This window comes from Glossina fuscipes, unplaced genomic scaffold (genome assembly GCF_014805625.2).
Source record: "Glossina fuscipes isolate IAEA_lab_2018 unplaced genomic scaffold, Yale_Gfus_2 3, whole genome shotgun sequence".
Taxonomy (NCBI): Eukaryota; Metazoa; Arthropoda; class Insecta; order Diptera; family Glossinidae; genus Glossina; species Glossina fuscipes.
The window spans coordinates 1,618,026-1,630,946 of record NW_023998417.1 but is presented as its reverse complement, the minus strand read 5'-3'; the positions used below and the strand labels follow the sequence as shown (position 1 = coordinate 1,630,946).

Below are 12,921 nucleotides of genomic sequence, written 5' to 3'. Positions count from 1 at the left end.
ATGAGCGAACTTCGAATTCTGGCAAATTAAGGGAGAAGTAAATGAGCGAACTTCGAATTCTGGCAAATTAAGGGAGAAGTAAATGAGCGACCACTTGTTAGCATGTAAATATTAAAAATATTTATTCTCCTTTCTCCGCATCAAGGGTATTAGAAATGTTCCTCTCAGAAATAAAATGGATTAAAATATCCAATAAATTTTTCTATATTTTTTTTAGGACTCATATTACTTGATTTTTAGCAGGTAAACTTTTGACAATAGATGCAGATATCGAAGAACAAATTTTAGTCGAATAAATGATTTCCTGCCATGGTTTTTCACAGCACCTTTGATAACAATAATACGTAATACGAACGCATTTGTGCAGTTAAAGAGGTAAAATGGCATAGTTTAGAAAGCGTTAAACTAAAGTTCAACATAAAACTTGTGGTAAACAAATAGATTCCCTACAGGGTTTGATTTACTCAAGAACCCCTTAATTTGACGTACTCAAGAAACCCTAATTCGATGTACTCAGGAAACCCTTAATTTGGTGTACTCACGAAACCCTAATTCGATACACTTTGGAACTCATACAATTTGTTTTACTCAAGAAGCAAGAAGAGAATGAGTTTTTTTTTTTTAAAAGAGCTGTCGCTGTGAAAAGAGCGAGAAATGAATAATTGTTTAACCAAACTCATTGATATTAGCGAACAACTAGTGTTTAATCGTCGTGCGTGTAACTCGTCAATTACTAAGCAACGAAAATCTGAAAAAAAGACATTCGTTACGATGCTTTGATTGCAAATTTATAGAAGAATTTCAAATTTATTAAAATTAATCTTTAATATGTTATATCATTAAGGGAAACGCTTATATTTAATGTAAGCGAAACTTGTTACAAATGTTAAGCAAACGAATTGATTGTAGGATGTTTTGTTGTTTTCATTATATGTTTTTGTGTGTACGTGTATGTAATATTGAATGTTAAAAAATATAAAGTCGCTCAAGCACGCACAAATGCAACGATAATAAACGCGAGAATATTCTTATATTTCACAATTTGTGTAAACATAAAAAATTCATGAAATTTTTGAACGTTTCAGTAGATAACGTTCTTGCGTCGTCTGTATACGTGTTTGATGTTTTCACTTGTGCTCGCTGCATGTCTTGTGGGAAAACAAATTTGGTGCATATTTTGCGACAATGTAGTGACAACATTTACCGACATTGTTAAAGAAAGGTACCATCGACAATATGTGGGGGGAAAACAACAGCATAAAATCTCAATGTATATATAATATTATAGAGCAACAAATACGGGTTTATACGCGCATATATGATAAGGTAAACACATACAGAAACATAATGGTAGATGTGTGTGTATATATTCTTTTATATATATATATATATATATATATGTCTGTTTATGTTCTTATGAACATAATGAATATAGAGGTATATGCATAGCTATCCACACTACGGTAGTTGCTTTACGAACAGCGGAAGCATAAAAACAAAGAGCAAAAAATAAATAAAAATAAATAAATAAATAAAAATAAAAGTAAAAAAAAGAAGTCAATATCCTGTTTTGCATAATGCAATTTTTATTGATAGTTTCATTTTAGTCACATCCGCTCTAAGGTGCACGTATACGAGCATCCATACGTAAGCGTATCGGTGCGCCACATCAGCCAGCAATGGTATGAGATTGCTCTTAACATATGAATGTATATATTTAAGAGGATGCTTCCAGGCAAATATTTAAATGCGGTATATACATATGTATATATATATATATATATATATATATAGATGTGCGTTTGTATGATGTGCATCAGTAAACGGATATTGTTAAGCATGTATTTACCGTTGCCAGTTGAATTTTGAATGCATTTTATTGGTTCTTGGTCTTAACTGAGAATTTTTCTCAAGCTCTCATACAATACGATCTTTTCGAATTCTATTAAGTGATTTTTCACAAGCATTTAGCAATAAAAGTAGCTTCCCGCAAAATTTAAATCAAAATATATTTCAAAGTGAAAATTTAATACATTTAACAATACAAAAGTGACAGAAAAAGAACAAAACTGAAGTGTGTATGCGCACTGGTTCCTCTATCCTTACCATTAACTTGATCTTATAATGTATTAAGCTCGTTTCCGCTAGAGCACGTACATATATATGCATATGCATATACATATATATTGATATATATAGATGTATATATATATATATATACTTGTATATATATATATGCAAAGCTATGTATGTATATGTATGCTTATATATATGTTTGAAGGAATATACGTACATTCCACAATACTTTATTCTTACAGTTGAATGAAAGTTTCTTGAATTCCTGATGCTACAATTCATACGTGTAGACGGTATCATACAATGCACACAAAACATTGTATATCTGGAACTCTTTACTTATATATCAACATTGTTTTATATGCACTTGTATAGTAAGGTATTTAAGTATCAGTTTAGAGCCCTTGCGTAAATATACCTTTCACAAAATTTTCCACTTCAGTTTCAATTTATTTCGTAATACTTTCATTAACAAAAACAAAATTTTCTTATATAAGATCTTTGAAAAATATCGAGCGTTTCAATGCAAAGTCGAAATTAACATATTACTAGAAAATAATAGAGTGAAAACACACACACACACACACACACACACATGCATTATTTTTCTTTCCTTTCTTGGTTTTTTTGTTTTTTCTTTTGTTTTCATAAATTGCTAACATTTTTCTTTCAATTGATTGTAAAGTAGGATTTCCGAAAAGTTCTCCTAAAGCTCACTTATGGTTATCTATCAAGTTCCTCCCTTCGTTTTAGTTGGCATGGTACATAAAAATCTTCTTAGAATGTTTTCTCAATATCTGAGGGATAATTGAACTGAGATGTGTAGCGCTCGTGTATTTTATTTTCTCCTCTTTAGCTTGCAGATACAAATGAGATAATTGCCCGGCATGCATAATTTCAGTCTTAGGATTTTTGTTGGTCGAGAACAGCAAACTTGCAGTGCAGATTTCCAAATTTGTTTTGTGTTTAGGCTACGATCTTTTTTAGACATTACTTGTCGAGCATGGCTAGGGTCCATAACAGAGATCCAAAAAGATAAGTTTTTTTTTAAATTAAAGCTACTTTCTGGAACCGGCCGTTTCTATAAATGGTACAGTGCACAATTATAACCAGGTATGTACGCATATAAGTCGGCCTCCTTTTCAAGCTTTTATTAATGAAAAAATCTATATTGTGGAGCGAATAACCGGGCAGCAGGTTTTTACACATAATATTATGACAGGAGAGAGAGAGAGAGAGAGAGAGAACGCGATGCATTTTACATTACATTACATTCCACTGACCGATTGTTATTCTCTCCGTTCCGTCCGTGGCAAAATGATGACCCCAATACAATTACCCCATGCCCATGTCAAAAAATCAACGAGATCAGAACTTTCATCAGAAGTCTTTCATAGCTTATATAAAAATTGATTGTCTATTCAAATTGTATTCTTCTTGAATAACCTTCTTCTTCGCTTGCCCAACAGGTCCCCTGGTCATCTGGTGAACTTTTTAAAAGGCTTTTAATCTTCTTCTTCCTAGCCTTTTAATACTCGATCTTTCTTCGCGAAGTTTGCTGAAAATGATCATTTCCAAAGCAAAAGCAGCTTTTGGTTGGCTATTTTCTTTAATATATCTTGAGGAAAATAAATGACTTGATATACATATCTTGATTCGTTCAAAATCAAATCATCAAATTATGCACCGTTTTTTTTTGGAAATTGAAGCACTACTACTGACCACGTGCAAAAGTGTCCGAAGTTGTTGGCCATTTACTAAAAAAACAAAAAAAAAGAGGCTCGATACTTTATAGATGAATTTTTTCATACATCCGATGAATACTAGTGTATACAAGTTTTGAGTTTTACAGCTTTTTCGTTCGTGTTGTCTTAAGGTTATTGTTAGTTAGTTCTTTTTCGTTGTTTTTCGTAAACTTTGTCCTGGAAGCGAGCAAACGCCATTTTCCCATGCACTTGAATAAATATTTATGCTGATGTGCACTTTCAGTTTACGTACGTGTTTATGCGCAAAAAAAAAAAAAAAAAAAAACTTTTTCTTTAAACATTTTCTGCTTCTGTTATAATTTTTCCTGTTGTTGTTGTTGTTATTGTTATTATTATTATTGTTGTTGTTGTTGGTGTTGTTGTTGATGTTGCTCTGTTGTTCATTGCATTGTTCACTGGACAAAGATTGTTCTAATAGATTTTGTGCTATTTACTTAACAGAGCATTCAGTTGAAGTTCGCATTAAGACTGTTAGCAAAAGTCGCTGTTTTTTTATTTCCGGTTTTTCGTTCCGTTTTGTTGTTGTTTTTTGGCACAAATGCAATTAAGTTTTCTTCGCATTTTTGGTCTGTAGATTTTCGTTATCCTTTCTCTGTTCTTTGTTTTTTTTTTTTTTTTTTTTTTTTGTACACACTAAAAATCCCTTGCCTTTTATATAACTTGAACTGCGATCGAAACTTTATTTGAAAATTTTCAAATTTATTAACAAGTTTCGAGAAACAAGCATTCGGCTGTAGCTTCATTTTATACGTCTTTCTATTCATTGCAAATCGCGCATAAATTTGCACAAATTTTCATCCTTTTCTTTGATTTTTATACCCATCATCCATAGGTATATTCATTTTGTCAACACGTATGCAGCGCCTACCAGAAAGCATTTCGGATCCCACAAAGTGTATATATTCTTGATGAGCATCAAATTCTAAGTCGATTTAAATATGTACGTCCGTCCGTCCGTCCGTCCGTCCCTGTAACATCTTTTTTAAACATGCTACTGGTCGCAAAAATGAAGCTATCGTCTTCAAATTTGGCAAAAACTGTGGAAGTTCTTACACACTGGTTGGTATTGAAAATGAAGCAAAGTGGTCGAACGACAAGCCTACAGCACCACGTAAATTGAGAATGTTTCTGTTTTTCGATGGGAATGAAAAATTGGTTTTTTACTCACTTAGTCATAAACTATAGCATTTGTGCATAAAAATGGAAAAAATTGACCACGCCTACCCAATATTAGAGTGTATCAAAATTGAATTATTTTTTTCAACGCGCAGAAACAAGCTTCAAAAAGCACATAAAGTGTACAAATTCTTGACCAGTTTAAAATTTAGTATACAGCTAAACCACCTATGTCCACCTATTCATCTGCCCGGTTGTCCGTCTGCGTGACTGTATAGTATCTGTGGTAAACATTCTCTCATTCCAATTCGCAAAAGAATTTCGATTTGATCTAAACTGTTCAAAGGGCACGCCTACAACGCCCACATGCTAAAAACTTTTATTTTGAAAATAGAAAAAATCAGCTGCGCCCGTTCCATATAAAAGTGCCTGAAATTTTGTTCTTTTACTTCTCTTGGTTTTTTTAGGGGGCTAAACGGTAGTAATGCGCATAAAAGATTCGTTCTAAACTGCATTTAATTTTCTTATTTGCTTCTTTTTGCTATTTTTTTTCTCGTACAATTTACTTAATTTAAAATGATGTCCTCTTTGATGCCAGAAACTGGTCTTTCCTCTTATCATAGTTGGTGGAAATTATTTTGCACTGTTTACACATCGTTGGCGCTGTGATTGTTTAGATGGAATATTGTCAATGTTATCAAGTTTTCAAATTTTTTTTTTTTTTTTTTATTTTTTTTATTATTACATTTAACTTTTGATAACGAGCACGTTTCTAGATTGAGTGACAAGGTATGAAGTGTTAAAATTTTGCCCGCATTGACATGACCGTTTTCGGCATACTTTTCTACTTTCTTTCCTTAAAACAAGAAAAAGATGGGCCTGCAAAAAGAAATACGTGGTGATAAACGTTGCAGTATCCAATGCATCATAAATCAACAGGTGTCAGCGTTCGGAAAATAAATTTAAATTTGCGAACAAAAAAAAAACTTGCTTTTAATTTGCTCCTAAACAGAAGAATATTTACTAACTATCAAGATCAAGAATGATTTTTGAATCATGCACAGCAGCATTATTTAAAGTCAAGCATTACGAATCATTATAACTCACATTCAAAACGCAATTTTTTCTTCTTCTTTTTAATCTTTAACCTTTTTGGGCAATCGAAGATTCCTATGGTGTTTTGTGGCGAGTAATTATGTAATTTTGGTTTACTGGTTGCATATTACGAGAGTTGTTTAATTGTAGTATGACGACGTAATTTGACTCGCATAGTTCATTCGAAACATAGATTCAATATTTTTTTTTTTGAAAATTTCGAGATATTTTGTTAACCGAAATTATTTTCAAATCAATAAATTTCTCGGTAAATAAGATATAAGATCAAAACATTTACTTTGATTAGTGGAAATTATTTCTCGATTTTGTTCACTTACTTTTTTCCCCGATTTATCTCGCATCAAACTTAGTTATTTCGGTTTGTATATTCTACACCACTCGTGTTACAGGTGGATGTGTATAGCAACCAGAAAGACCCATCTTTTATTATATAGATCGCTGCGGAATCATTTTCTAAATGGATCTAAGCCATTTTACCCTTCTGATAACTGTCTGTCGAATAACCGTATTAGACGACGGTAGTGCAGCGCATATACTAGTCGACGTTCTTCGACTGTAACGTTTCTAGTTATTTTACATTTCTCTCTATCGCTTTTCTTTTCATTTTTGTCCCAAATTTTCCTTGCTAATCCTTTTATACGCTTTACCCTATCACTCTACATCGCTCTCTCCTTTTCACACCTTTCAGTCTCTCTTTCTGTTATTTCGTCGCTTTGTGAGTCATCTTACTTTATATTTCTCAGCTTGTCTCTAGTTACTCTTTCTCCTCAACTTATACTTGTTTCATTTTCTGCCTAAATGCAGCTTTACCCACAAAATGTGTACAACTTGCGAGAAATTTTTTAGAATCAGGTCAAGGAAAATCTCTGTAATTCTCCGCGATTGCTGGAAATTCAAAATTCTTCGTCTTAATGAGAGAGGTTTTCAGAAGTCAGATCGGTAAAAAAAAATCCCAAATACCCTGAGAGGTTATTCTCTATACACGCGACAAAATAATGATTAAAAAGACGGTGGTGATCGCAACCTAAAACATGTGGGAAAATTTAAAATTATATTTCTTTCGTTGAGAACAACAAAAACATCATGGCGTGAAAATACTTTCTCGACATAAAAATTTTCAAGGATTGCTGCCTTTACCTTTACAGCGAATGTTTATTACGTTATCTGAAGTAGATGCGTGCTTATGTACGGAAATTATTGTAAATTTAATATTATTAATTATTTCAGGTGCTTCCAATGGTCTTACCGTACCCCTCTCTCCATTCTTAGCTGGTCTAACTTTATTTTGTGCTTTACTTTTTGCCGTCTCTTGTATAATATTGGCAGCCATCTATAGAAGATTTTCGAATAGGTAAGTAAAATATTATTTCCTTAAGTAATTCAAATTTTGATATTTTAAAAGAATATTTAAGGTAATTAAATTAAGGAAAGCTTAGATCTGACGCGAAGAAAGTCTGTTCCTTCCAAGCCTTTATTAACTAAACTGAAAATCAATAGAACCGTATCATACGAGTATTTAAGACTTAAGAGCCTCCAGTGTGGCTAGTCCTTGGTTAGTTTAGATTAGGTATCATGTGCTTGTATTCGACATGCTATGTATATAATTTCAATCAAAAAAAAAAAATTATTCATATTATTTAGAATCTACCTTACCGGGAGAGTTCGAATAAGTACAGCACACCTTTTTCCAGTAATTACCAATGAAAAGTTGAAATTGCTCTCTAGGACAGAACAGACAGACGCCCCGATATGATCAAATTGTGTCAAAACGTTAGACTGTTGTGCTTTAAGTATTTCCGCCTTGTATGAACGTGACGCAGGCGTAAAGGAAAACCTGCATTACGTTATATTTAAAGAAATTTGTTTACTGCGCGAAGAGGAACACACCCTCAAGGGAAGGGAACAATGTGTGCAAGCACACAAACCAATATATAGAAACATTAGAAAAGACATGAAAACAGCAGGGACGAGCAAGCCCGACTTATGAAATATCTTAGATAATAACGAAGTGATTGTTGTCGAAAAATTTAGAAAACTCCGCCTTTTTTCCATTCCATCCATAAGTTTTTTAAAACATGATCGTTTAAGTCATTGACTTGATTTTCGATAAATTTTTTATCCTTTGCGCCTAGATATGTCGTAAATTATGTGAAAAAAATTACATAAACATCGGATAGTCAGGCAGACAGGCAGACAGACAGACAGGCGGAAAGATAAATGCGCAGAAAAGTTTTAATTAATTCAAAAAATAATTTAATGATTGATTTATCTTAAGATCTACTGCCACTTGCCTATGTGCGCACAAATTTAATATATCCTGCACCACAAGTGGTGGTGCAGTGGCATTGCAAACAATTGGTATTAAGTAGAAGACAGAAAATTTAATTAAAGGCTATCGTAATTGACCAGAGGAATTTTTTAAATAGTTTTCAACTCAACATCTGATAGATGCGTTTGAACAGGTTTAACCACATAATGCAAAGAAATCAATTTAAAAAAAAAAAAAAAATGGACTAAAACAAAAGATTACAATATCCTTAGAAGCATTGCGAAGTTCACATTGTTACATGTTACCTACAATATGTTCATTGACTGGGTAATTAAAAGTGCTAGTAAATGTTAATAATTATAGCTAAACAGCAAATCGTATGCGTTCGCGGGGAAATTTACATTTGCCTTGAGTTTCGTTTCAACAATGCTGCGGGCATATATTGCTTTTAGTCCAAAAAAAAAAATTTGCTTAGATTTGACAACACAGCTTGCTTTTGTCACTTTTCAGGCAAACAGATAATTTAAAACCGACGAAACATACGCAATTATCTATACCCGCTGATTGTCAGTTGGATCCGTTACAACCTAATCGTCATCACAACCATTACGAGCAAAGTAATCACCAGGCACATCATAGCCTTTTGCAGCCAAATGTGGATAATAAAATACAAAATGCATCCTCACCTACATCAGCCGTTGTACCAGATACCAGTACACTGAGGTCAACAACGCACAGTCATAATCGTTTATCGCCACAAATGATGGCGGAGCCTGCCGAAAATGATGATACTGATCCCGATGTTATACCTAATCAATATGGTAAGTAATTTTATAAAGTTTAAGAATAGAAATAGAAAAAATTGATTTTCTTCTTTGCCGAATTTTGAATAGAGTCACAGAGAAGTATGGTAGAAAGTGTGACAGTATCGAAGTGATGTGAAAAACAAATAAAAAATCTATTGGATAAGCACTACTGTTAACCGTAGGTGGGGATGGGAAATCCGAGACCCTTTTTCACCCGTACACGTGATAGTAAATCGATGACAATACTTGCCTGTACGCATAGAATGTGATTTGCATCCTGTTCGCCAAATATCGATTTCCAAAACACTTTCAAGATTGTTTCGACTTCGAGTCATTAACTACCACATGTTTGTTAGCAAACTTTTTTAAAATCTTTATCAGAATTATATACGTTTTGGAATTTAATCTCCCCTGGGGACGATTTTCTTACGTTCATTTCTTGTTCATTTTCCTTGCTAAGAGATGCTGTAATGAATGATTTAATGACCACATTTTTTTTTCTTTACTAATGATTATAATTAAAGGGATTATATTTAAATGTAAATTAACTAAAAATTAACTTTGACTAAATGCATTTCGGTGACAAAGGGACGAACGAACCTGCAGACTACTGTTTCGCATTTTTTTAAATATCAATTATTAGGCACAACATGTATGGAAAATATTTATCCGCTTTTTATGATTGTAATGTCACCCAAAAACACCCAAAAGGGGGTTTTGAAATCAATTTTTTAAATCTTTACGATAATGAAAAAAATGGATTATAGACCTTTTTAGCTTATAGGCCTTACCCTTCATTAGACGTCCATACGAGTGTAAAGGACGACGATGACGAGCCATTCTTCTTCTGTTATCTGTTATAGGCGCCCTATAAATTGTACTTTCAAAATAACATTTAATCAATCTATTAATTGGGCCTATCTAAGCACGATTGGATACTTAGTGTAATGCCTCTTTTTAATCGATTTATAGCCGTTTGTCGTCTATCTGCTTATCAGGTGTAAGGGTAATATCACTGTTTCTTTTCATAGATCGCAAACGCAACTATCACTGTCTCGACAAATGTAAGCAATATCCGAAATTTAGTCTTACATTTCTTTTATTTTTAATTTTCTGTCCTGATCGGAGCACACACACATAAAACAATTTGTGATAAAAAAACAAAAAAATAAATAAATAAATAAATGAATAAAAATTCATAATAATTTCCTTATTAAACATTATAGTTATAGTTTAAGGGCGAAAATATTTTGTATTAAGCAAACTAATTCGGCAAATGTGTTAGTTAGTGTAGAGAAACTGAACGCAATTTATTTCGTTTTGTTTAATTAACAATCTATTCAATCTTTCAGAGAAACGTCCTTTAAAGCCTATGATGGCATCACCTATATTTCGTAGTCCATCAGCGCGATTATTACAACGCGATTATTGTACAAATACCGATGGCACCGATACTACATTGGGCAGTGGGAGTGTTATTGGTGTTACCAATGGCTCAACATTAAGCAGTGTAGATGGTTTTTCCAGTTTCGGCTCTATAAAAAGTAATAACGGTGGCGTTGGCATCGGTAATGAAGTACTGCACTATACATTTAGGCCGAGTAAACAAATTGTAAGCAAACAATTGAATTTTCACAATTATACATACGCAGACATACATAAATAGAAACGTATTTTAAATTAAGTTTACTTGTGCATGCATGTGCGGCAACTATAATAACAAATCGTTTAAACCAGCGAACTAGCGTAACAAAGGAAAAACAAACAAGACATATTACTGGCATTGTGTTACTGCATTGTTTGTGCATTAGTTTGTTCAGTAAAAAGGAAAAAAAAAAATGAAAAAAAAAATGAAAAAAAATACATTTGTTTTAAGCTCATGGCCATATTTCATTTGCTTTGCATAGAGAAGCCGAAGGGAATTAAAAAACCACATTTTTCTGCACTCGCATATACCTACACACACATATATATATATATATATATATATACATATATACACATGGATATAAACACAAAGTTATGCATAAATGCATGTACGGTTATGGTTACATACATACTCAGCCATGGAAAATAGAGAAAAAAAAGCAAAGGCTTTAAACACAACAAACAAGACGCTACCTAAATACGTATTTCTTTGCATATTTTATATGCGTTGAACATTGTTTTTTTTTTTTTTTTTTGTTTTCTAATGTTTGCTTTCAGCTTTATGTACTTACTAGTTTTGATTAAAATGTCCCTAAAACATTTAAGAAATGACACTACACACAACACACAATACAGCACAATACTACAATACAAGAAAGCATAAAGCAAACGTTTTTCGTTTCGTATGCCTTTTGCTTTCCGGTCAATGTCATTAATCTTAACTAAATTTTCTGTTTCATTTTTTATTATCTCTTTCTCTCTCTCTCTCTCTCTCTCTCTCTCTCTCTCTCTCTGTGTGTGTCTTTTGCATTTTTCTACAGAGCTATGCGACTTTAAATAAAAAAGGTATCACTACATGTAGCCCGCCATTGGGTGCTGGTGGTGCTGCTGTCGCTGGATTACCATATAGTACTACACCAACGACATCGTCTTCATTATCATCTTATCATCATCCCACCACACAGCCTATGGAGGTGAGTTTACTTAGTCCTAATAATCCATCGGTAACATCTTCGCTAAGTGAATACCGATTTCGGCCGGAAGTAGTAACCACCTCAAATCGTATACAGGAAAGTTGCATATAAACTTCTTTCTCTTTACAACTAACTAACTAAGCAAGCAATTATTGTATATAAATATGTATGTATGTATGTATGTATGTATGTATGCTATTTTAACGTATTTTATACGTGCAAATTTATAATACATTGTTGTTGTTATTTAAGACGGTGATAATGTTGGAGGTTACTAATGACAATCTCGCCATCATTTATTGTCATGCATTTATTATATAAAATCCTGAAATTGCATCTATTGTGGTATTTAGATTTAATACAAAAATATTTAAGAGCCACCACCACCACCACCACTACAAAAGTAAAGGAATACATTTTTGTTGGGAAATATTTAAAATTTTGAGTTCAAAACGTAATCATCGGATATCGAAATTTTCGCAACAATTGTAGCAAAAAGGTTTCGAAATTAAACCAAGAATTATTTAAGCCTGCTTTTCAGTATGCGAAACAAATAATAGTCGTACGTTTTCAGGCCGACGTTTTACGGAAGATTCACTAGAATGACTGACCGACTGAACTATTCTTACTTCATGGCGGGCTTCTGAATATGGATATATTTCGTTGAAAAAATATACCACACTACTACATGTAACATGTCAGCTCTTAAACGATTTCCGATGCGACCTGTTGCGAGTCTCTTATACTTTGATAACACTGCCAGAAATATAACTTGGAAGTTGACCCTAGTAGTTTGTATTCATTCTTAAATTTTAAGTGGTGGATATAAAAAATTTATAAAAATTTTCTTTAGTACTAAACTTAAATTAATTTGTAACTAATTAAAACGAAAAAGAAAAAATGTATTTTTTTTTTTTTTTCTTTTTGCAATGCGTTCAAGAACGAGTGTGAATCATTAGCATAATTAAAATCACAAAGATATACTATATGTGCAATGTAAATAACCCTTACGTCTGTGTGTGTGTGTGTGTGTGTGTGTTTGTGTATATGTTAGCATGAATTTTATTAAATTCATTTGTTTTTTTCTTTTCCTTTTTACTTACATATTCAAAACTAATTAATTTTTATTTTTATCTATTTATTGGTTTCTT

General features: G+C 32.6%; 1 protein-coding gene across 1 annotated transcript in view; it reads left to right on the top strand.

Annotated features, from left to right (window-relative positions):
* LOC119635151 (protein turtle homolog A) overlaps positions 1-12,626 on the top strand; it is a 109,014-nt gene extending 96,388 nt beyond the window's left edge. The window contains exons 14-17 of the mRNA XM_038029759.1: positions 7,302-7,425; positions 8,854-9,164; positions 10,502-10,761; positions 11,618-12,626. Coding sequence (XP_037885687.1) covers positions 7,302-7,425; positions 8,854-9,164; positions 10,502-10,761; positions 11,618-11,881 — 959 coding nt within the window. The 3' untranslated portion in view covers positions 11,882-12,626. The remainder of the gene's footprint in view (positions 1-7,301; positions 7,426-8,853; positions 9,165-10,501; positions 10,762-11,617) is intronic.
* The last annotated feature ends 295 nt before the right edge of the window (positions 12,627-12,921 follow it).